The sequence below is a fragment of the Psammomys obesus genome, unplaced genomic scaffold, assembly GCF_907164565.1.
Source record: "Psammomys obesus unplaced genomic scaffold, mPsaObe1.curated_primary_1811, whole genome shotgun sequence".
NCBI classification, from domain to species: Eukaryota; Metazoa; Chordata; class Mammalia; order Rodentia; family Muridae; genus Psammomys; species Psammomys obesus.
In genome coordinates this window covers 9740359-9767270 of record NW_026596057.1, presented here as the reverse complement: position 1 = coordinate 9767270, position 26912 = coordinate 9740359, and the positions used below count along the sequence as shown (strand labels likewise).

At 38.2% G+C, this 26912-nt stretch overlaps 1 protein-coding gene across 3 annotated transcripts in view; it reads right to left on the bottom strand.

Annotated features, from left to right (window-relative positions):
* Positions 1 to 26912, bottom strand: part of Rabgap1l (RAB GTPase activating protein 1 like) — a 648858-nt gene that overhangs the window by 93796 nt on the left and 528150 nt on the right. For all 3 annotated transcript variants that reach the window (XM_055624410.1, XM_055624411.1, XM_055624412.1), the window contains one exon: positions 19342 to 19470. In XM_055624410.1, coding sequence (XP_055480385.1) covers positions 19342 to 19470 — 129 coding nt within the window. The remainder of the gene's footprint in view (positions 1 to 19341; positions 19471 to 26912) is intronic.

Genomic DNA, 26912 nt, shown 5'->3' with positions numbered 1-26912 from the left:
TGTAAGTTTAGTGGCTTTAGCTAGGGTGGCTAAGTATAAGGTTTTCAGCTGGTAACAAATTGGATGGTTCCTTACAAATCAAGATTGTAATTTTATTGAAATAGTGACCATAGCACCTCTATTCTCAAAAAAACCTGGTTACATTGAATACTTCAAACTAATTTAGACAAAGATACTCTGCTTACTACTACTGACCATAGTCTCCATGGATACTCTTCTCTTAGGTATTTTCCTCAGACTTGGTTTGTGCTGGAAAATATTGGGGCTGCAGAGACGGCTCAGCAGTTAAGAGAACTGGCTGCTCTTCCAGGGCACCTGGTTTGATGCTCAGTATCCACAATGGTCTGTAACTCCAGTCCCAGAATATGTGACATCCTCTTCAGGTCACTTTGGGCACCAGGCATGTATGTGGTGCACAGAAAACATCACCATGTAGAATAAATTAATTAAAAATGTTATTGTAAATGAAGACACAGCCATAGCTCCATAATACAGCACAACTACTGTATCTTTAGTTTTTGATAAGAACACAAAGAATATAAAATTGAGCTGGGCACGATGGCACATGCCTGTAATCCCAGCACTTGGGGAGGGAAAGGCAGGCAGATCTCTGTGAGTTAGAGGCCAGCCTGCTCTACAAAGTGAGTCCAGGGCAGCCATGTCTACATAGAGAAACCCTGACTCGAAAAACAAAACAAAACAAAACAAGTACTCAATGGAGAAGGATAGTCCCTTCCAGTAAGTTCTAGGAAAACTGGACACAAATGCATAAGAGAGTAAATGTAGCCTCTTATACCATCACAAAAACTACCTTGAGGTGATGTAGAGGGCTCATTGGTCAAGAATATCTGCTGCTCTTACAGAGGAATGGGTTCAGTTCCCACCATATACATGGTAACTGGAGTCTGTAACTCCAGTTCCAGGGATTCTGATGTCCTCTTCTAAACTCCCATATATGAATCAGACATATACACAGTGCATATACATGCAGACACAACACTCATAAAATAATCTAAAAAATTTAGTTTGCAATGGAGTAAAGGTTACAGTAAAGATTTCAAGTCTCAAAGCTTGGGACTGGGACTGTGATGAAGTTCTTTGCAGCAGTTCTGTCCTCCCCTACCCAACTAGAAAGCTTCTGTACAACAGGAGAAATAACAAGATGAAAGGAGATAAGGGAATGGAAAAAATATTTTCAAATCATGTGTCTAATGAGAGGTAATTGATCAAAATACTTCAGAAACACATATAATTCAATAGCAAACAAGAATGATTCAACTGGAAAAATGGCAGAGAACCTAAAAAGATATTTTCCCAAAAAACAGTGAATCACCAGAGAAATAGCAGTCAAAATCAACAACTACCGCTTTTAGGACAGCTGCTGTCATAAGGCAAAGGATGGCAAGGGTGTCTCCCAGCACTCAGAGACAGAGACAGGGGGATTTCTATGATTTCCAGGCCAGTCAAAGCTACATAGTGAGTCCCCAAAACAACAAAAAAGGACAAGTGTTGGTGAGGGTGTGGAGGAAATAGAACTTTATATACTTTGGGGATGCAAACCGCATAGTCATTATGGAAAACAGCATGTAGGTTCCTCAAAAAAAAAAAAAAAAAAAAAAAAAAAAACTATCAAGAGAAACGTTCTTTGGTCTTGCAATCACATCTCTGACAAAGTCAGCATTTTTTTATATATTGTTTTATTTTGAGTGCGTTGCCTTTTTTTTTTTTTTTTTTGGAGACAGGGTCTTACTATTTAGCATTGGCTAGCTTAGAACTTACTAGGCTAGTAAGTAGACTAGGCTGGACTTAACCTCACAGAAATCTGTCTCCCCATTGCTGGGATTAAAGGCTTGTCCCACCATACCTCTTAACTCATATCTTGAAGGGATATCCATACTTCTGTGTTCATTGAAGCATTATTCACAATAACCAAAAATCTAGGTACTAGTTAATTTCCATATAATATATATGTGTATATATATATATATATGTATATATATATATAGGAATATCTCACATTTTCTTCTGTTGTTAGTTTTTATATATGCATATATTTGCTTATATATGCAAATGGGATATTAATTCATAAAAAAGGAAAACTGCCATTTGAAAGAAACTAAATGACCCTAGAGGACATTATGCTAAATGAAATAAGCAACCACAATGCAAAAATAATGTCTGGTATTAATTATATGCATAAGAATATCAAACTCATAAAAGTTTGGTTGGTAGATTTTGAGGACAAGAGGCAATAGGGAGATATTGTTCAAGGAGCACAAACTCTCAGTTATAATACAGTCTGCTTTCACATCCCAAAGTGCTAAATTGCAGGCATGTGCCATTATGCCCAGTCAGAATGGTTAAGTTCTGAGTATGTAAGCACAGCATGGTGCTTATCACTCCAACTATACTGTATATTGAAATTATAAGAGAGTAGATACTGATTTTACCATGCATGCATGTGCTCATGTGTGCCTTAGGTGTCAGTCTTCACCTTCCACAAAGCAAGGTCTCTTGACCAGTGCTGTGTGCACCAAGCAAGTTGCCTGTGAGCTCTGGGGATTCTCCTGAGTTTCCCTCTCATCTCACCACAGACACACTGGTGTTACACTGCTACTGTCTGGCTTTATGTAAGTTCAGAGGATCTTAGCTCAGGTCCTTGCATGACAAGCGCTTTACTCGATGTGGAACCTGCCAGACTTCCTCTCCTTTTTTTTTTTTTTTTCTTTTTTAAATGTGAGACAGTCTTGCTATGAACCCACCCCACACAAAGCTGGCATGAAACTTTGTATGCCAGGTTGTCTGGGCCTTGAGCTCATAATCCACCTGCCTCAGCCTCCCAAGTGCTAGAATTATAGGCATGTACTATCATGCCTGGCTATTTCATTTGTTACTATTATATTCTGAATCACATAAATGGGACCAGGGAACGATCCCCAATCTTATTCACTATATGAATTCTCCTTGTGTTTCCCTGCCCCTCTCTCCAAATAGTAGGACTGAACCCAGGGTACTGTGCATAATAGACAAGTACTTAGTTGCATCCTCAAACTATTTTTTAATTTTAAGACACAGTATCACTAAGTTTCCTGGGTTGGGGGTGCAGGTATGAGCAACAAGGCCAGCTCCTAAATTTTTAAAGTCCACACTGAATAAAACTAGCTTTTACAAATGATCGCAGGAAAATACCTTATATTTGTGAAGAATATCATTGTGGGAGGGAAAGAAGTGTTTTGTTTCTGGAATGTAATCGGCCTTGTGTCTATGATCAATCTAGTATGTGAGTGCCTTACTTTGTTTTAAGGCAGCAGCCTGGGGAAGAAGCCAGATCTAGTTAAACTTCTTTGATACCACGTTAAATGTATGAATTGCCATTTATGAAAGAATTATTCAAACTGTGTGTACAGCACTGGGAATCAAACTTGGTGCTTCACACTTGCTGGGCTACTGCTCCTCTATAGAACCAAGTCATCAGCAGCACTCAATTTATCCACATTGAACTGCTTAGATAGGGTGCTTGCTATCAGATAGTGTTTTGGGTGCTTTTCCTTTATGTTTTCCCACAGTAATAAAAATGTCACTGACCAAACAACCAAATTTTGCTGCAAAGGTCTAATTGTCTGGGTAGGAGTGAAAGTCAGAGTCAATAAGCAATACATAATGATAGACATGTAGGTACAAGATTTTAATGGCCCTTATTTTCACAACCTATCACAATTTTTATCATTGGGCTATAGTAATAACATAAAATTTATAATATAACAAAAATATATGTATTTTCTATACACACAGTCACCTTTAAAAATATAACCTTCTGAATCATGTGTTTTCAAAGCACTTGAGCCCTTCTTTTCAAAACGTCATATCATTTAAATCTCTTTCTTAAGAGTTTTGTCTTTAACAGGTACAGAAAGCATGGCTGTAGAGCTAAGCAATGACATGAAATTTAGAGCCATGTGATATAAGATCTGAACAAGCCCCCTGGTATCCTCTAATTCAACTGCCTACATCACAGTTCCCAAATCACAGAGCTGCTCACAACTTCAGATGGGAACCAGCCTTGTTGGCCCATAAGGCCCTAAGGAAAGAAAAAATATGGCTTGCTTTTACCTGGTGTATACGACAGTTACCTTAATGTTGTTCCTACAGCTACTCCATGAAGCATTGCTAAACTCTTGGGGCAAAATAAGTTGTGACTAAGATTGGGGACTCCAGTGGGGCCATCAGAGTGTCCACGTAGGCGTCCTGGGTCAAAAGTATCCACTGCAGAATGAAGCAAGAAATGAGCTGTTCTCTACCACCACAGAGCATGTGGTCTAGGCTTAATGATACTTTATACTTAACACATAAAACAAGGTTTCCTTTAGAAACTTGATTTATGTTTATGGTCTTTTATTGAAAATATAGCAGGAAAGTATTCTAGGAAAAAAGGGCTGAGCTAAAAAAAAAAAATAACTATTTTATAGTACGTTAGGGTTAGAGGTGACCTTACAAAAACATTTATTTTTATTAGTTTTAATTGTGTGTATGTGTGTGTGCTCCTGCATGTAGAGGCCAAAGGTGTTGGATCCCCTTGAGCTGAAGTTACAGACAGTTGTGAGTTACCTCATGTGGGTGCTAGAAACTGACTTGAGGTCTTCTGAAAAAGCAGCAAGTGCGCTTATCCAGCAAGCCATCTCTATAGCCGGGAGCCTTCATTTTTAAATGGCAGGAAGTTTTATTTCAAATTCACTGCTGGAATCTATAAATATGTTGCTCATTTCCTGGTTGCATAGGCCATTAAGGGTCTAATCTATTTCCTGAGCTGAAAGTAGCTAATGGGAAAATATCAGAATAGTAATCATCAGGTGAGATGGGCACTTGGCATCTATTCACTTAAAACATGTTTTCAGTCATAATTTCCTTTGGCAATGTGTATGGCTTCTAAGCGAATCATCTTGATTTTAACAATGAGGGTCCCTGCTTAATTAAGCATAATAGTGCCCTTCTCTTAGCATTTTAGCAATAAGGGTATTCTTATGTGAGGTTGTTTAACCTCAACACATATGTAATATGGGACCTGGAAGTATACTGTTTTCTTCCCAGCAAGCAATTCATTCATGGGTCAAGAAGGAGAGAGAGAGAGAGAGAGAGAGAGAGAGAGAGAGAGAGAGAGAGGTTCAGTGAGATTCTTCTTTTTGAGACAGGATTTCTCTGTGTAGCCATGGCTGTCCTGAAACTTGCTCTATAGATCAGGCTGGCCTCAGACTCAGAGATCCAGCTGCCTCTGACTCCTGACTACAGGAGCTAAAGCCACGTGGCACCACTGCCCTGAGAGATTCCCTAGCATAAAACTGCAGAATGATAGAGGAGGACACCTGCCACCTACCTCTGGCTTCCATCTGAATATGCACGCATATGTGTACATGCACTGCACGCATACGCCACACGCAGGGAGAAATAGAAGGTGCAATGTGCCTCCTTTTTATACCACTGTCCAAAGTGCAGGCTTCTGTAAGAAACTCAGCTACAACACAACAGTCACTGTACTTCCCAGGGTCTTACCCCCAAGACTGTATCTTTGGTGACTGCATGTCCTTAAGCAGCAAACCCAACACATCTGTGATGGGGTGGGAGAGGGTGCAGACCCCAAATGTGGCTGAGTAGCAAGTATCACAGGAATCATCAGTATCACCCCTACCCCTGCTCAGCCCACCCCTACCTCTGGAAACTATCTGCCAGAGCCAGGTCTGGGCACTGGAGCTAAGCTAGCCTTTGAACAGTCTTAGGAATATGGCTCTCAGGAGCTCACTTTCCACAACTATCCCAGGAGATACCCTTACTTTTGAAACTGAGCCCATTGGTTTTAATTTGTTTTAAGCCATTATCTACAAAGCATGGCCTATACAGAAGATACAGCTCAGTGCAATGTATAGTAAGGCATATAAAATGATGATTGCTCTCAAACACCAGCTGACTTCCTTTTAAGTAGCGTTCTTAACATACAACATAAATTATTACCCTTCCATACTGGGATCTCAATCAGTGAAAAAGATATTTTACATGTGTTGGCAAACAGCATTAAGATAACTTTTACTACTGTAAATGCCTCAATATACGACAGAATTATCAATGATACAGTTAGTGAATTAACACTTATTTCACTATTTCTCTATTTTGTGTAGTCTTCACTTTTTACTACTGCTTTGAAGCCATCTTCACCTTTAAGGTTTTTTTCCTTATATTTGATCTTGTTTAATACTAAAGATACAATCTTGACTTTTTTGGCTTTAACTTGTTTTTAATGTTATGTGGGTGAGTCTTCCCTGGGACCCCTGCCAGGCTTCTTTAAGCACACTCAAGCCCCCGGATGCCCCTGTGAACATTGTTGGGCTTGCTTCTCTAAGAATTCTGTCATCTTTGCCTGAGAGACACCGCCGTGGGCGTGTGTGTATGTGTGTGTGTGTGTGTGTATGTGTGTATGTGTGTGAGAGAGAAAGAGAGAGAGAGAGAGAGAGAGAGAGAGAGGGTTTCTCTGTGTAACCCTGGCTATCCTGGAACTCTCTTTGTAGACCAGACCTCAAACTCTGGCCTCAAACTCTCAGAGATCTACCTGCCTCTGCCTCCCAGAGTGCTGGGATTACTGGGCCTGTACCACTGTGCCCAGCTAGCTGTGGGCATGTTTATCAACTGCATTTCTCTGGCCCTTCAACACATTTTTGGGGTTTGGGGTTGCATGTATCTCCTACTTTCTTTGACAATATGGACCATATTCTTTCTGTTTTGTTTTCGTAGTACATCTGTATGATTTTAAGGGAGAAGAATGATACTGAGTTTTGCCACTTAGAAATCAGAATCTAGAATTTGTTCTCCTAACAAATTTATGCCTTACATTATCCTCTTTGACCAAAGTATAAGCTCTTCTGTGCCCTGCTGATAAACTTGATACAGCATATTTTAATCCTTAGTATCCAAAATAAGGAAGGTAGCCTCTTATTTCAAGTTTTAAAATTACATTTTATTTATTCATTATGTATGAGTGGGTCTGTGTGTGCATGAGAGCGTGGGTATGGGATCAAAGGACAACTTGTAAAAAGTGGTTCTCTCTTTCTTTTATTTTTGTGGGTCCTGGGGTTTAAACTAGGGTGCACAGTCTTTGTAGCAAGTGCCTTTATGTGCTTAGTCATCTCATCAGCCCACCAGTTTCTTTTTTTACAGCCCAGGTTGTCCTCGAAGTTATGATACTCATGTTTCAGCCGCCTGAGGGTTAGTATGGTGGACATATGCTAGCCCAGCAGCTAAGGAAGGCAGTTTCTAAATTGTTCCCTTCAAATTATTTCATGTTTCCTGGATTGTTTTATACCTATTTCATGCTCTCCTAGAAATTTCTGGAAATTCTATTTTCTCTGTGACACATTTCTCTCTTTCTATAGCTTGGTCTGCCTAAAACATTCATCCTTCTCAACAAAAGAAGCCAGCTGATTCCAAACAGTTTTATTTACATGGGAATATTTACTCTAACAATGATTTTATTTTTTCCCGTTCTTTTATTCATTTTGTGTGTATAGGGTGGTGAGGTGGTCACACCCATGCCACCACAATATATGTGCAGATCAGAGGACAACTTGCAGAAGTCAGTTCTCTTCTTTATTCATGTGAGTTCCTGGCATGGAACTCAGCCATCAAGCTTGGCCTTTACCCACAGAGTCATCTGCCCACTGGTCCTCTAGTACATCCTTAACTCGTCCTCAGCTGGTGAGGGCCTATTAATCTTTTGGGACTTAACTTTAAAATTCCACCTGTTCAGAAAAGTTTTTTTCCCCATCATTCCTTAATCTAAATTGGATTATTTTATTATTTTTGTCTGTTACTAACCTCTTTTCCTTTCTTTTGTTATGATTTGTAATAGCATACATTGTTTTGTGTCATGTTTTTCCTGTTACCCTGAAAACTTCAGAAAAACAGGAATATTTTCCATTATGATCACTGCCAAGCAGAATGCCTAAGTAGCAAGATATAATAAACATTAACTACTAAATAATAAAGAATGAATTATATAGCAACACACTCTTGCTGTAGTTTTAAAATACATTAAGTGGCTGATAAATACTGCTAATATTAAACAAATTTGAAAAACTGACTTTTTCTGCAACTATGCACTGCAGCCTTAGATAATATATTTTACAAAAAGTCTGAGAGAAGCACCAAATCACAGATGCTGGAACTACATTGCCTAGATCTAAAATTTGACTGTTACTTATTAGCCAAGTAGCTTTTGCTAGGGATATAACATTTTTTGCCCAGTCTATAAAACTGTGTTAGTGAAAGTAGCCACTTTATGGCATTATTCAACGATTAAATGATAAATAAACTAGACTTCCAAAAAGCAGGGTATAACCTATATGTTATCATTACAAAGTTAATGTTAAATAATGCAGTACTTCAACAAAAACGACGGTTGTTTCCCATTTCCAGCTGCATTTTTCTCCAAACTGAGAATATGTTAAATAACCTCCTGTGTCTACTCCACCTCCTCACTCTCCTATACCAGGCCCTGTACGAGCTTAAGGTAAAATCATTAGGGACTAGAGAGACAGCTTTGGTAACATGCTTGACATGTGAACATGATGGCCTAAGTTTGATCTCCATAATCGATGTAAAAAAGCTGGTGAGATGGTGCATATTTGTAATCTGAGTGCTGCAGAGGTGGAGACAAGTAGACTATCAGGCTTTGTTGGCCAACTAAAGTTGCCTAATTGATGAGTTCCAGGCCAATGACAGACCCTGTTTCAAAACACAAAATGGTTATAGCCTGAGGAATGATACCCAAGGTTGTTATCTAGTTTCCACATATACACACAAGCACATGCATGCTTGCATGCATACCCACACATGCACACACATATGCATGCATGCATGCATACATACATACATACATACATACATAACATACTCAAGAAACAAGTCACTAAAATTTGGATCAAATAGTGCAGGCCATCCTCAAGCTCACCACGAAGCAAAGGATAACCTTTAACTTGCTGAACCTTCTACTTCTGCTCCTATGTGCTAAGATCACAGGCAAGCACTACCACTCCTGGTTTATGTAGAGGCAGGATGTAGTTCAGGGCTTCATGCATACTAGCCAAACTCATATCCCAAATGACATGCATTGCCAGCTCCTAATTTCATTCTTTATTTTACTTTTCTACAGCAAACATAAGGCTAGAATGCCATTCTGTATTACTTATGGGGGTTTCATTTATTTATTTAATTTCCATCAGATTTTCAGGAAAAATTACCCTTGATCTTACCAAAGGGCCAATAGTCAATATTTTGAGGGAAAATCTGAAGCTCAAGGTTTTTCATATCTTATAAACAGAATCTGTTAACTGAGTAAGTATAAACAAGTAGTAGGTGGGCTTCCTTCACACACTTACTCTAAGAGATGCAGGAGAGCACTGCAACCCCGTGCCATGAGACAGGCTGGCTCAAAACCTTTATAGAAACAATTAAATACTAATTTTTATATACTGCCTTCTGCAATGCTTCTTGCCTACAGAACCCTCACGTAATCTGAACGGCACTCCTCTTTTTTCCATTTTTATCGAAGAGAAAACTGAAATAATGAGCAAAAGATACTTGCCAGAGCTGGTAAGCAGAAAAACTAAGACTTGAATTCACTAACATGGCTTTAGGAAACTAATTCTTATCCCCTCATGGGATCTAAAGGAGGAGCTGCAGAGTCAGCCTAAATAACAATCTAGGTTCCCAGAGGAAACAGCTTATGATCTGGTTTTAAAAAGTAAATGAGTTTGCTTGACCACATGGCTATGGGAAGAAATGGAGAAATAATTGAGCCAGCACTTCACATATCTGCTTAGCTTAATTAATTCTAACAATCTCTTGTGTGGTTGACATGGCCTTATTTCATGATTAAGAACTCATAGTGTTCAAGGAGATTCAGTTACTTTCTCAGGATCCCTTAGTTGGTAAGAACTAGAGACAAAAATCAAACTTTGATGTGTTGTCCTCCAAAATCCCCACCATCTTCAGGAACTCCAAAGAAGGAAGGGTTCTAGGCAGAAAAGACAGTTTCTGACAAGAGCATGACATCTTGGTGTGGACTGAGAGTAAATGTGCTGAGCTGGCTGGTGTGAGCGATATCCTTCAGGTAACAAGGGACTGCAGTTTTCTCTGCCCCAAGGAGCAATTAGATGAGTTTTATCTCCCCCTGGGCTGCGGATGCCGCTCAGTGGGAGGAAACCTATCTAATATGCGCACAGGAGGTAGCTTGTAGAGAAAACTAGAGGGGCTGGAAAGTAAAGGTAGAGATCTGTTCTGAATGTCCCCAGACAATCCCACTCTATCACACAGCCTTCTTCAAAACCTGCCCTGTCATGGACAATATCTGCCACAAACCTTTAAAGCAATAGTTATCCTAAAATTGGGTAAAACACTTTATTCAAATCCTGTTCTTGCTTAAAATACTCATCCAATTAAAATGCATGATAGGCTTTCTTCTTCCACTGTACATTGTGCTAGACATTTACTTGTCCATTTCACTGCCCCTTTTAGGAAAAGAAAGAAATGGGGTGAGTTTGTATGAGGTATACAGTACTGTAGGTTTATGTAGAAAGCCACACTAATATAGGAGATTGAGCTATACATGCACACCAGTTGACAAGTGGCTGATAGAAGTGGAGTCATGGGGGGAAGTAGGCTAATAATCTGAGCGTTTGAGAGAAAACTGGAGAACCTGTGAGTGCTGACAACAATAGGAAACTACCGTGTGTAAGTACAGTTAGGACAGTTGGTGCATGAGGAGGTACAGCTCAGGGCTGCTAAGTAAGACTCACTTTCAGATGTACAAACTACTTTCAAAGAAACTAAGAAAGCATTTACAGTCAATTGACTATGAAAAGAAGAAGGCTATGGGCAAATTTATGAGCTGAAGCCCTAACTCCCCAGTGTGTCTGAATGTATTTGAACACAAAGCCTTTAAACTGGAATTAAATTCAAACAAGCTATTTCAATTTTAAACTGACTTGTATCCGTGTAGAAAGAGGTTAGGATACAGAACACACAGACAATAGGAGATCATATGAAGATTCAAACACTGTGTGCCATTGAGAAGGTCCTCTCAAAACCAGTTCTGATGATCCCTTGATCTTAGGCATCTAGTCTCCAGGACTTTTAGAAAAATAAACTTCTGTTGCTTGAGACTCCCAGGCTGTGTAGGATTCTTGTTATGATCATCATAGTAATAACAAGTGTATATAGACACAAAATATCTGGCAGGCATTAGAAACTGATAAAGAAATGAAAGAGATGGGGGAAGTAAAAAGAAAGAAAGAAAGAAAAAGTACAGAGGAGGGGAGGGAAAGTAAAAGAAGGAAGGGGAGAACTTTTCTCTTTAGTCGTCTATTTGCCTTTAAGTGGAAATTTATAAAACTTGACAAATATATGTGGGAAATTTCAGCCTGAACTTTTTTAGGATAGAAGTATCAAGATAGATGGACTTAGGTAAGAACTTTTTAGGATAGAAGTATGTAGAGATTACAGCAATCCCCAGGTAAGGGATGACAGGGGATAATGCTGTGCCTGGCTGAAATATAAAACACACAGACAACACTGAAATGTGTTACCTGTGCCAAAAAGAGTAACGGAAGATTTGCCTAGTTACCTATGACACCTTTGTGTGTGTTTGGTATTCTAAGATTCCTTTATAACATATAATCAACTCTCCCACTCCCCAGTAAGTATCTGAGTGAGCTACAGATTATGATTGGGGCAAGCAAGCCTTTAAACAATATTTTAGTTATCTTGCTAGGACCAAATATTTAAAGACAATAAGAGATGAAACTTATTCTAGTTTGTGGTTTTGGATATATTCATCCATAATCCTTGGTTCTGTTGATTCTTGGCTAGTTCCACAGCAGAAGATTATGGTAGCAGAAGCATAGTGGAACAGAACTTCCCACCTCATAGCAGCAAGAGAAAGAGGGTAGGAACACGGCACATTTTTCCAGGGCCTGCCCCTGGTCACACATTTTCCCCAATCAGATCCCACCTCCTATTTCTTTTTTAAGATTTATTTATTTTGTATGTGTATGAATGTTTTGCCTGAATATATGTCTGTGTAGCACATGTACCTAGTGCCTATGCAGGTCAGAAGAGGGCATCAGATCTCCTGGAGCTGAAGATGTTCATGAACCACCATGTGGGAGCTGGGAATTGAAACTGGGTCATCCTGGGGGATTCTCTGTAATCAACAAGGCCAGCGGAGTAATGATCCGTGTGAGATAAGAGGGCAATTTGGTTCAACATGACTCATTAGCTGGTGTTGGTTCAAAACTCAAATAATTTATTTTACATATATTTAAGTACAGCACTATTGGTGAAAAATTAACTCAATCTCATCTGCACAACAAAGCTTAAGACATTACTATATCAAATCTTTGTAAAATTCCTTCCACTAAGATGGGTTCTATAGACTGACTTGAGAAAAATAAGCTCACAATAATGTCTAGGTCTTCCCCTAGACTCTAGGGAAAGCTCTGGTGTGGTCTGGGCCACATAACACAAATGTCACTAGGCTATTAACTATCTCCCTTCCCAGCCTTCTGGGTAGAGAGCAGGAGACAACCCAGCATGTTTAACATTCCTATTTTCCTTGGTGCTTATCTGTGAACACAAGAACCTCTATGCCTCCTACAGATTCTCTGCAAGAGCAACAAGTGTTTTAAACCACTGAACCATCACTTCAGCCCCCATCTCCATATTTTCTACTGTCTCCCAATAATGCCATCTTAAATGAATGAATTAGGGGATTAATCCATTCATTAGGCCAGGACACTATAATAGAATTGTCTCAAGAAACCCTGGCATAGACATGCTCAGAGGTATGCCTTACTAATCTTTTAACCATTCCTTAATCTGAACAACTTAACAATTAAAAATATCACAGGTAGAGGAAAGAGAAAACGCCAACAGATAGACATTTTAGATGGAAGAAATAGCTCTCTGTTCCCATAGATGGTAGTAATACAAAGCCCACAAGTCAGAGAACTTTCCAGTGAAAGGTTTCCATTCTCCACTTGATTGTGCCCTTTAATGACAGAAAGGAACTGAACTTTTTCTCTTAGTCGTCTGTCTTTGAGTGGAACTTCGTATCATACACTGACAACAACTATCTAAGATATAAGGAAAACACACATTTTCATTTTCTTTTGGGGGGACACTGTGCTCATTTACATACTCTTTCTACCACTTCACATACAAGACAAAATGCTTATAAAGAGATACGAACAAGAGGAAAAGTAGAGTACAATAGTAAAATGAGTAGCTATTCAGGATACTAGATTCTGATTGCTGGCCAGTGAAATGCTAAATGGATTGAAAGGCTTAGAACATGAGAATATAAATAATAGTGTGGTGTTTACTCCACTATTATTATTACTACACTACTATATATGCTCTGTATCTAAGCAGAGGCAGTGGTATCTGAAACTGTTGTGGTTGTTTGTTTGGACTATAGACAGTCCCCATTTTAGATTGATTAAACTAAAAGGATTTTTCAATTGTTCTGTTGCAACGTACATTCAGTAGAAACCACACTGAAAATTTTGAATTTTAAATTTTGACCTTTACCCAGCTGAGGGGTATGTGTTAAATTCTCATGAAGCCCTTCCCAGCTAGCCACAGAATCAAAGGGCAAAGAAGTAAAATTCTACAGTGCAGTGTGTTAAGCTATGTTTATTTCAGTAGGTTAGTTATACCAAATATATCTTTTTTAATTTAATGATATTTGCAACCTTATGATGGGTTTATATGCATATATCTCTTAAGTTGAAGAACATCTTTACTGAACTCCCAGGAACCAAAGTCACTGCCTTCTTAAGCTAACTTAGTCTAAATACATAAGGCACTTAATTTCATTTTTATTTCTAACTAAAAGAACAAAATTAAATTATTTACAATGGATAGGCTACAGGAGACAGAAGAATACTATATTTTTCTGCACAAGTCAGATTCCCAAACCAAATTATGAAGCACAATTAAAATATAATGTTAATATGAAATAAAATAAATACACAAGTCAAAGAAATATAGATAAATATTCCCTTAAATAATTATGGGAAGTTACCTGCTGTTCTTAAAACAAACAAACAAACAAACAAACAAACCCTGGGTCTTTTCTCCAACACTGATAAATGTAAAGTGTAACAACTGGCTTCAGAATAGTATATGAAGAAATATAAAAACTCCCTTTTAATCTGAGCACAGGGGTCTTTCCTGAGACTCATACTCCAACCAAGTACCATGCATGGAGATAACCTAGAACCTCTGCACAGATGTAGCCCATGGCAGTTCAGTGTCCAAGTGGGTTCAATAGTAATAGGAACAGAGACTGTCTCTGACATGAACTGATTGGCCTGCTCTTTAATCACCTCCCCCTGAAGGGGGAGCAGCCTTACCAGGCCACAAAGGAAGACAATGCAGTCACTCCTGATGAGACCTAATTGACTAGGATCAGAAGGAAGGAAAAGAAGTCCTCCCCTATCAGTGGAGGAGGGGCACGCATGCAGAAGGAGGAGGAAGGGAGGGATTGGGACTTGGGACGGGAGGAGGGAGGGAACACAGGGGGGATACAAAGTGAATAAAGTGTAATTAATAAAGAATAAAAAAAACTCCCTTTTAAAGCACAACTATTAATCTTACTGAGACTTTCAAAGATTGCTATGAGGAAATAAGATGGGGTGGGGGATAAAGTTTCTAGAGACTGAGAAACTACTAGATGAGAAGACAATTCTGGTGTTTCTTTTCCTTGTTAATTACATATGGGAAGAACACAATACTAATCTGGATTTGTACACAAAAATATAAAACAGTATTCTTATCATTTACTATTTATTTTTCTAAAAAAATGAGACATCCATCTAAAAACCAGGTTTTTAAAAAATCTATTTATCTTATTTTTTTGTGAGGAAAGAGCATTATTTAAAGGGTATATGTAGAATAATTCATGAAACAAGACACAATTTGCCCGTCAAGTGACATCTTTTGTTTTGTTTTGTTTTTGGTTTTTTTGGTGACAGGGTTTCTATGTGTAGTCAGCCAGGACTGTGTAAACCAGGCTGGCCTTGAACTCACAGAGATCCATCTGCCTCTGCCTCCCCGAGGGCTGGAATAATTAGAGGTGTGCACCACCAACCTTAAATGTCTACACAGCTTTCTGTTTAACGAACTGGCAGAAATAGGTACATGGGGCATGGTACCTGGTGCCTACGCAGTACAGCTTGTCTTCTACATCTGTACTCAATTGTTTCAGACAACATCCAACAGTACCCGCTCCTTTCTTCAAGGAGAATACAAAACAATGTCCCATATCTGATGTACACTGATGATTAAGAATGCTACTGGAAGTCTCAAATGAGGGAAGGGGGAAAAAAAGGCGGGTTGATAAACTGCTTCATTATCAGTTACTACTTATCACATTTCTGTATACTAAAATGTAATGAACATTTCTTCATCAAGGGATTATGGAATTAAAAAAAAAATGTCTCAAGTGTGTTTGTCCATGATACAAAGAGGTCTTTACAGTAGAGGAACACAAAATTCATAAAATTAAAAATTAAATAGATAGATGATAGATAGATAGATAGACAGACAGACAGACAGACAGACAGAAAAGCCTCATCAATGTTGTAAATAAGAGCAGAGAATGTGGTTCCCTGGAGTGAACAAAATTTCTGTTTGGCTTCTGATAGATAATTCAAATGAAACCTCTCTTTGGGAGGGTACAGTCTTTTACAACAGTGGCTGGCAATAAATGGCAAACAGCATGAAGAAATTAGAAGCAAACTGATTTAAGTATTAATGTTCTTTATGGTTTTGATCTAGAATGAAGTTATTCTCAAATGGATTAAAATCCATGGTTACAAATATGCATAGAGTTCTCAGAGGGAAATTAAAGGTAAAGTAATTTACCAGTATTATTAAAATAATGGTTTATGAAGGGTAAGCTCAAATTGTATTAATCTATTCAGGAATATTGGAAATTGACTAACCCAGTGCATAGGTAATTAAGCTAGAACATAGTTTATAATTTTTTTTAGGCAATCAGTTACTATGGTAACATCTTGCTATTGGTAGCTACTCTTCCAGAACAGAATAGGATGACAATTCTAGTGTATAAGCCACAGGCCAGATTAGGATTTTCTATTTATCTAAGAGGGGTATAGTGAGAATTTTTGTTTGTTTGTTTTAAACACAGAAATATTATGGGAGTGTGTTTTTGTTTAAATCCTAGGTGTGGGACATGGGGCTGCTTCAGACTGTCCACAGCAGCTGACTATGATTTGGTCTGCGGATTCCCTCTCTTTAATATCTGCTGTCTATGTCTCTCTAGCCCATAACAGTCAGTGTGGTCACTCCTCACTTGATTACTGGAAGGGTGCCTGAAAAGTGCTGTCACCAACATCTCCTAAGACACCTGTCAATGCATTTTCCACACAGCAGCTAGAACGACACATCTAAAACATAAATCTGGTCTTTTCTATCTTTTATTTGAAACCTCTCTGGGTTTAACCAGAGTCCTCAGGTTAGAACCCAGATTGCTTCTCATGGCTCTGCTTACCTCTCCAGTCTTCTAACCCCCTAACCCCAATGCCCACCCAGCCCTTCCCTCACTCGAATCTCTGATCAGAACCAACATTCAAGTCTTGGATAACGTTGTATTCTCCTCACCTATGGATTTCTATATCCCCATCCCAGCCCATCCCTACTTACATCTTTTAATCCTACAGGCTCAATTTTAATCCTTATTTCCTGAGTTCTCTTACATAGTCTATGGTGCAAAATAAGTACCAATACCTCTTCTTCCTTTCCTTACTTCCTTCTTTCAGGTCAATATTGTCTTTTGTATGTTACTTTTATTATTTATTTTTTGAAACAGAGTCTCACTATATAACCCTGGCTAGCCTAGAACCTGAGGTGTAGATCAGACTGCCCCTGAGCTCACAAGAGACCCATCTGCAACTGCCTCTCAAAGGCTGGGACTAAAAGCATGTGTCACTAGGCATGGTGTACATTTGTATTTTGGAACTGAATGTTTTACTTTAAAAGACTTCTAGAGTTAACCATAATTTAAATGTAACCCAGGTAATTAATTCTCTTGGCATCTCTGGAACAGCCAGCAGGTAAAACCTGTTTCACATTTACTTCCTACAAAATTCAGCCAACAACCCCCAGCCAATGGAATATACCTTCAAAGTCTATGAGTAAACATAATTTTGCTAAGACTTTTAGTTTACCCAATCAATCTCTCTCTCTCTCTCTCTCTCTCTCTCTCTCTCTCTCTCTCTGTGTGTGTGTGTGTGTGTGTGTGTGTGTGTGTGTGTGTGTGTCTGTCTGTCTGTCTTTCTGGTTTGTGTTTGAGATTAAGCTATCTAGTCTGGGCAGACTTCAAACTAAAATTGAATCAATCCTCCTGTCTCAACCCCCTGAGTGTTGTGACAATAGGCATATGCCATTATGCTCAGCTGAAATAATGAGTTTTAAAAGTTGTAGAAACTTAGCATTTATGCTGAAGACTTAAGAGGTCTTTTTTTTTTTTTTTTTGCAGGGGGGCAGGGTGTTTGTAGAAAATGATCTTTTTAAATATGGGGTTCATTTGAAAGACAAAAGGATCTTTTTCCTTTACTTACTTTTACCAGTGATTTGTGCTTTGGGACATTTGTAATTTATTCTAAAATAGGTTAGAATTAAAAATCAAAATTGTTGTTGAGAAGAGTGTTTTAAGTCCACAAGAAGAGCATGGTGCCACACACCTTTAATCTCAGCACTCAGAAGGAAGAGGCAGGCCAGTCTCAGTGAACCTGAGGCTAGCCTGGTTTATATAGTGGCGAACTAAGTTGTTTATTTTGTTGTTGTTGTTGTTGTTTAAGTGTTACAGTGGGACTAGTACCTGGAAGAACTACAAATCAATTATTTATTAGGCTCATATAATTATATCTTAAGTAATGAGCTCATTACGTTAACGGAAACACTTGTTTTATTAACTTAGTTCAAAATTTAGAATGATCCTGCCTTGTCCTCTCACAGCTATATTTACATACAGTGATAATTTCAAGGTTCATCCAGCTTTTTTCTACTTTCAATCTGTTTCTTCTCCACTGCTGCTATCCTGGTTAAGCTGGTCGCTCTCTGTCCACGGATTACTTCAGGTTCTGCGTGTTCTAATTCTTTTACCCATTTTTACCCCATCAGTATGCTGATACAATCTTCTCAGAAGTCAGAACATACTATTCTTCCCTGCCAGGGCTCCAACTTCAAAGTACAGTAAACCTAAGATAACAACTGACAACTCTGGGCTCCTCGTGCCACTCTAACTTCTATTCTGATTCCACACTCGCCCCTCTAGCTCTACTAGCCAACATGTCCTTTACCCGTACAAGGCCTGAGCTGGTCTCAGCACATCTGTGGCTCTTCCCTGTCTGGAACATTATTCCTCTGGAACATTTCCATGAGTTACCCTCTGTCTCATTTATCTCTCACTGAGGGTTACACACACTAGTGAAAAAACACATCACAACTGACTCATTTCCTTTCTTCTTTTTCTACATCTATGTATTACCTTTAGCAGAAATACCTTATTATGTTAATTATTGTCTGTTTTCTTCTATGATAATATAAGATCTATAAGACTTGCCTCTCAGTCTATCAAACAAATTTATATTTATATCACGGTCAGGTAAGTATATTCTGGATGTATAAGTACTGATATTAGCAAATTGGTTCCAAATATTTTAGAGAAAAAATGTCCACTCACCTTAATTTTCATTTCCTGGATAAAGCTTTCAATTTTAAGTTAAGTTATAAGATTTGTTTAATTAGACACATGACATGGACCAATATATCTACAGATATCTGGTAGATGTGAGGTGGCTCTGGACAGATCAGGACTCAAACTGCCCAAGTACCTTAGAGAAAGGGAAAGGACTGTTTGGCATGCTTTTCCTGCTCTGTCCTAAATAATCTTAAAACAGATGGCAAAAGCTAAAAACCAAGTCTGCTGCCATGGAAACTACTATTATAGCAGCCCATTCCAGAGCCCCACCTAGAAGATAAATGTTTGCAATCTGAGTCTTTGACCTTTTACTGTGAGTTCCACTAAAAGGCAGAATAACTGCAAAGTCCTGGAATGACGAAAAAGTCCAGGAGAGACTAATTTGTACACAACATCCATAAAAACACTCAGAAACCACTAACACAGACACAAGGAGTTTAACAAAATTTGCTATGTTTATGTTATTCTACATGCAAATTATATGTTGTCATATGTAAGTTCATGGACCTTACTTTAATATTGCAAGCCTGCTCCATCAATCTTCTTGCATTCTCTTCTGCCCGGTATCTCTTTGGAAGCTGAACTCTGAAAAACTTCAAAGCACCTTCAAAATCAGCCTGCAGGAGGTCTTCCTTTGAGGTCTGAAAAACAATCACCAAAACACATCACCACACTTCAGCCTGTGCATTACATGAAAAAAAATGTATTGCACAAAAGAATGTTAATTTTCATGAATAGATCTTTAGAAGATACTTTTAGTATTTCTACTGTTCAGAACATATTGCTATGTTACATGCTGAAATTATAAATGCAAAGACATTGTAAGAGACAATTATTAACATTTCATTTATATTATGTGATGATTATTATAATGGATCCGAGCAAAGTTTACCAAGCTACTAAGCTACAGGAAGAAGGAAGATGAGGAGGACGAGGAGAAAAGAAAAAAAGAGAAGAAAAGAGAAAAGAAAAGCAAAATGAGTGAACTTCTGGATTAACCTCTGACTTTACCATGATGATGATTTTATTCAAAGGTTATTAGAAATCTCATCGAATATACAAACAAAGCAATCACAGCCCATCAGAGTTACATAATTAACACCTATTGGGAAGATGGATTTCTCAAATGATGGCAACAGCATTCGAGTGAAGAAAATAAGAAATCGATCCAACAACTAAAGAATGCTTTGAAAAAGTAAACAAGCAAGGCACTTAACTACTGATTTCTCACTAAAAAAAGTTGTTTGCAAAATTTACTTCTTTTAAAAGTCAACACATGGAAATCAGTAAGAATATCTGCACATAGGAAAAAAAAAAGACTGAAAGGAAACAAAACAAAATGTTTGCCTAGATAAAAGGATCATGGGTGATTTTTTTCCTCTAGATTTTGCAGTATTTTCTACAATACTCCAGTAAAAAAATTAAAAACAACTGTGGCAAAAATCTTTGGCAACACTTTTAGATAGAAAACTATATAGAAATAAGTAAAAAAGAAATCAAATATTTCAGCTGGAAAATGGTACCGGTCTGAAATTCCAATTTTAAGGATGCTGAGGTAGGTAGATCACCATGAAGTTGAGGCCAGCTGGGGTTATTTAGTAAATTCCAGTACATTTATCACAAAACATACAAACAAATACAAACAAAATGAAATATTTTAAAGATGTTACTTAATTGACATGTTTTTTTTTTCTCATATGTGAATGTTAACTTTTAAGCTTTAGATATAACCATAGAAAACTAGTAAGAACCCATGGGGAGGGGGAAGAGTAGCTCTTTCAAGGGACAGGAGATAGAATACAGTAATGTAAAGAGGGAAAGGAAAATAATGAGACAGGAAGAATCCAGTGGAGAGGGGTGGGAGGGCAGGGTAGAGGAGAGAAAGCTAACAGTAAAGGCCCTTTGAAAGAGCCATATGAAAATTTACTACTGCAGAAGCATCCTAAAATTAAAACCTACACATATATTAAAAGAGTTTAAATGGAGTTACCCTGGAATGAAGGGACAGTACCCCAATTAGGGTATTAGTATTGCCACATGTAAGTGAACAAAACCCCCAGGACCAGGCAGAGGCTACCTCTATTTCAGTTCTTGTCCAGTATGGTCCCATAGACCTACAAACATTATAGGGCATTGTTCTTGGTTACTCTCCACAACTTGAGAGTAAGAGTCTATTGCTGAAGACACCACACAATTGAGTCATAAATGCTAGAGAAATCAAGTGGATTTTGACTTGGTAGCTTGGCCACCTGATTTTCTAAATCTGCTTAGGACTTAATTTCAAGCCTTGTCATTGAGCTCACGTAAATACAGAAAGGTTGGGATTAAAAATGAAAAATAAAGCCAGAAATGGGGGTGCATGCCTTTAATTCTATCACTTGGAAAGGGAAAGAAAGGCCGATCTCTGTGAGTTCAAGGCCAGCCTGGTCTACAAATTGAGTCCAGGACAGCCAAGGCTACACAGAGAAACCCTGTCTCGGGGGAAGGGAGGAATGAAGAATACTTCCTCCTCAGACATTGGACATTTAGTCAGGTGAGAATGGCATTGTAGACCAAAGTATTTCTTGGAGAAGACCACAATGGCAATGCCTTGCAGGTCTCTCCTCTTCAAGGGCTGTGCTAAAGCCCACCTTAGGGTGAGTCTCTAGATAGTAGAAGCCAAATCATCTGGTGGCTATCCACTTCAAAACACTGTTCACAGGTGGGCAAGATAGCCCTATAGCTAAAACACTTGTTCTATGTACTGGCTAGAGTAATGTCAACTTGAAACAAGCTAGAATTATTTGAAAGGAAGGAACCTCAATTTACAAAGTGCCTCCTTAAGATCTGTCTGTAGGGCATTTTCTTCATTAGTGACTGATGGGGGAGGGCCCAGTCCAATGAGGGTAGGGCCATCCCTGGCCTGGTGATCTGGATTCTGTAAGAAAGCAGGCTGAGCAAGCCCTTAAGCAGCACCCCTTCATGGCCTCTGTATCAGCTCCTGCCTCCAGCTTCCTGTCCTGTTTTGAGTTCCTGTCCTGACTTCCTTTGATGATGAATAGTGATGTGGAAGTGTACAAGTGTATGTCAAATAAACCCTTTCCTTTCCAACTCTCTTTTCAGTCATGGTGTTTCATTAGAGCAATAATAACCCTATCTAGGACAATGTGTAAGATGACAACCTGAGTTTAATCTTTAGTACCCATGTAATGGTGGAAGGAGATAACCAACTTCACAAAATTGTCCTGTGATGCCCATCCATGCATGTATATGTTCCCACCACACACACACAAACACACACACGCACACAAACACGCACAGTGATGATGACAATGGTAATAAGAGAACACTGTTAGCATTGGCTTGCCTAACTTAGTTGAACCCAAAATTAAAAGAACTATGACAATCACATTATAAAAAAGGCCCAAGGCTGGAAGTATAGAAATGGCACCTCACTTCTGGAAGGTACTCAGGAGATAAAGGGAGTCAAGTGTTATTGCAAAGGTTGAAATAAATTCATTCTAATTTCAACTCTGGCTAACTTGTGATGTCACACACATTTTCCCATCTTGAAACTGAAGTGAATTAAGGTATATGAGTGCACTTTGTTAAGTCTAAAACAATTATAAAGGATAATGATTTGGTAAGTTACCTTTGTGTTGCTCAAAATATTCCTAGGTAATAATATTTTTGTGGGTTAAAAGCAGTGCCTACTCTCACTGATAATTTTAATTCCACTAAGAAAATAGTCTAGGGGCTAGAGAAGTTTGCTCACTGGCACAAGCACTGACAATGCAAGTCTGAAGACTTGAGTCTGACTCACGTAGAAGGCTGTGTAGAGATTTACATACCTACAGTGCTATGAGAGGTAGAAATAGAAGGATTGCTAGGGCATGTGGCCAGCGAGCCTTGCTCCAAATTTAGTGAGGCAGAGAATGGTAGAGGAGGGCACCCTGTGTGTTCCTCCAGAGTGTGTGCACGCAGAGGTGAGCACACCTGCACACACTGAGCACATACACATACCCATTCATTATACAAACATTTTATAATTCTCATTTTTCTAATAGCTCATATTTTTCTTGTGGATTTCAGTAATAATTTCACTGTGATGATAAAAAAAAAACTCACTAAGCAACAGGCAAAAATGTCCTTTGGGGCCTAGAGAGATGGCTCAGTAGTTGAGTACCTGCTCTTGCAGAGGACCTGCGTTCTGTTCCTAGCAACAACATGGCATCTCACAACCAACCATCTGTAATTCCAGTTCCATATGATCCAATGACTTCTGTTAGCTGGCCTCTGCCAGCACTGCCAGCACTAGGCATACACAAGAACACGCACACACGTAAAGTAACAAAATTTAAAGAAACAACAACAAACAAACAAAAAACCATGTTCCTTGATGTTCTAAAGACAACCTGCAATCCTACTTTGATTCCAAAGGGGTTTTCCTCCAGTTTCCAATCTTTAAAAGAGCTCTACAATCATTAAGTATCACCTCAAATTCCTTGGAATGCAGTTAAGCGGATTATCAGCTTATAGGGATAAGACTCCATTTTCTGACAACTGTATCTAAGAGGTTTTCCCTCTACAACTGAGGCACAGATATTGTATGCTTTACAAAGATTTGGATGCCTCACTAGGAATTTGACACAATACAAGTTTTGTTTGAATCCTGGGAACAGAACAAGGACCTCACCCATACTAACAATATGTTCTATCCCTAAGCTATCTATCTTTAGATTGTTTTGTAAAAAATTCTTTAAAAATGATAGTGTGTGTGTGTGTGTGTGTGTGTGTGTGTGTGTGTGTGTGTGTAGGTCTACCTGGAAGGTTCATTGTATGTTTGGTTTTGGATTACATGGTCATGGCTCCTCATGCAAAAGCAAAATGGGGTCGTGGTAGTAATATTCTTACAGAGCCCAAAGCTGACAACAAGCTGCCTTCCTCAATTGCCTCGTTACCTCATGTTTTCAGATAAGGTCTTTCATTGAATCTGAAGTTTGTTATTTCAGCTGGCCTGCCTGGCCAGCGAACCCATGGGGTGCTCCCAACTCTACTCCTTGATGCTGAGGTTACAGGCACACACCATCACACCTGGTTTTTATGTAGGCGCTGGGATTAGAACCAACATTTTCCTCCATGCACAGCAAGCTCTTTACCCACTGATACAACTCCTCAGCTCAAGGAAGACAAGAGTTTAAAGTTTAACATGAAGTCTCACAACTCAGAGACAAACTGACGTAGCATTTTGTTACTTTGCTTGTCCTTCCCCCCATCCTCCTCACATCCCTTGTTTACTACATATATGAAAGACTTTATGTATTCAAATTCTGAGTAGCACTGAACTCATTCAATTAAGTGCTTATGTTTCACAGACATCAAGCATTAATATTACCGTTAATCTAAAACACAAGGAGAAATGCTTCCTGTGAAAACAAAGCATGGCCTCGGCCATGATCACCAGTTCTAACACATATGAATTAATAATTACTTTGCTATAATGATGATAACAATGGTTATAATTAGGCTTACAGTTGTATGAATATTAATCCCAGACAATGAAGAGAGGCTTAGCACATGATTTCGTGATGATAAGTCTTAAGCTTTAATAATGTACCCCTAACAGGAAGACTAGCACTCTGGTACCCAAACCAAGTACTCCAAAGAAGATGCCTTGGCTCCTGACCATAGAATTTCATCAAGCTAGACTTGATTTATCCTGGAAAGGCTATTATTCTTCAACTAAAAATTTCTTATATTTTTGGTTATAAGTCTAGCCCATAAAAGATGCACTATCTTTTTGCAGCCTACTGGCAAATTCATAAGAGTTTTTCTATAGTACTTTTGAATAATTCCAAGGGAAAACTAAATTATTAAAAGGCAAGTATTTCTACAACACTGTTAAATAACATTGTCAGAGGTAACATAAAAACTAGGGATGTTTAATTAAGCAAACATGTCTTCTTTACTTTTAACTTAACAACTTGACCAGCTTTTAAACCAGAACTACATATACATGTGTGTATTTATACATATATATATGTATATGTGTTACATACATATGTATATATAAGTATATACACGTATATACATGTATATATATATGTATGTGTATATAATATATATATATATGTATAGTATCTAAAAAAAAATCAGTGGTTTACCAATACATGTCTCTTGCTCCCCAAGCTTTCTGACAAATTTTTTCAAATAATGTGAACCATGCTTATCACTTACATCTTCAGAGGCAACATCACTCATTCATTCATTTGAACAGAATTATATACAAAGCCTGTCATGTGATTAAAGACATTTATACTACTTCTATTTCTTTTTAAGTAGGTAGTAAGAAATATCAGTAAAAGATGGTTTTACTATAATATTCTTTGAAGTTGTGTCAGTAATAGGAATGGAATTGTCAAGCACACAACAGACATCCACATAAGTGTGGTCTATAGATAAGAGCCAAAATTTACACAGTACAAAATAGGGAACTGACTTTAGACTTATTTCGATATAAAGACGCTTTGAGATTTTTGGAGGCCATAGGAAGTACACATATGACACCTTCTGTATTTGGGTTTTTAACTTTTTAAAAAGTTATCATCTGTCTTCAGTAAGCAATCTTGATGAATATTAGTGGATATCTCTTTTATCCTGTTTTCAGTAGTCTTTCATCTTTCCTTAAAACAAATATTTCAGAAAAGCCCATAAAGTAAAAACATATTGGGATATATTTTGATAGCATAAAAATTTTCACCAAAATGCAATATTGCAATTATTACAAAATGGGCAGCTAGAATCTTTGCTTGAATTGAACATGTACACACACACACACACACACACACACACACACACACACACACACATGTCACATCACAATCCTTACTGGAAGACCTTTGAACTCACTGTGGAAATATCCAGAGTACCAGTATTGAAACTATAAGTGACACTAATTTTAATATATAATAACCTGATAATAACTTCTTATGTCATATGATTGGGGAAAAGAGAATTCTGACTGTGAAGAGAGTACAAGTTCTTCCTTCCCAATAAAGTTCACTTATAGCAAACAAGCTCTGGCCCATGTGCTACTGCTGACACCACTGTGAATGTGTTTTCAGTGGTAAGAATAACACATTTTCAAGTGCATTTTCTTTCTTTTTTTTCCTTTCTTTCTTTCTTTTTCTTTCTCTCTCTCTCTCTCTCTCTCTCTCTGTTTCTTTCTAAAGAAGCAAATTGGATGGGTGGAAATAGTTTGAACATCGGAGTTTTAGTTCCAGTTATTTCTATTCTAAACTTCTAAGTATTCTTGCATGAGAAAACTTTCAAGGTCTCTACTAAGTAACAAATTCTGGGTATTTGGGGGGGGGAATCTACATGGTTCTTTTCTCCTCTGTACTGGTTTTACTCTAAATGGCTTTTCTTCTTTCGGTTATGATGTCCAATAGGACTTTTATTTCCCCTCCCCCAGCTGTTGTAGGCCTACCTAAGAAGCTGTAGAAGAGGAACATGTTTAGCTGGTGTATGAGATGCTTACATCTGTTTGGATATTTTAATTCCAATAAAGAAACATGTTTGATAAGTCATCACGTGGACTTGATGCACTGTGGTAGTATCTAAAACAAGGTACTTGTACTGATCTATCAGCGGACTTGGTCTTTACTTCCTGTACCTTGGAGGGGCAAAAACATAGATCTAAATGTGTATCCTCTATTCGCTGGTCTCTTAGAGTCACACAAACCTCAGCTAGTTTTCTGATGGTCTCTCTATGAATTAGGAACAATAAATGAAACTCAAAGAGAAGATCTACAGCTCTGATTGGATAAATCATCACTGTTTTTGCTTGTTCTTATTTTTGTTTTGAAATGAGGCACTTTGTAGCACACACTGACCTGGAACTCAACATGTAGCACAAGCTGATCTTTGGCTTCAGCCTCCTGAGTGCCAGGTCACAGGTAAGCACAGTTATGCCTGTCTTTTTTCTTTTTTTTTTTTTTAACTAATTTATAATGAAGAAATTTTAAAGTAAAATAGGTGATCTGTCCATGTTTGTATGTATTCATGTTTAAAACATGGCTAAAAAGATAGAGTCATGACTTAA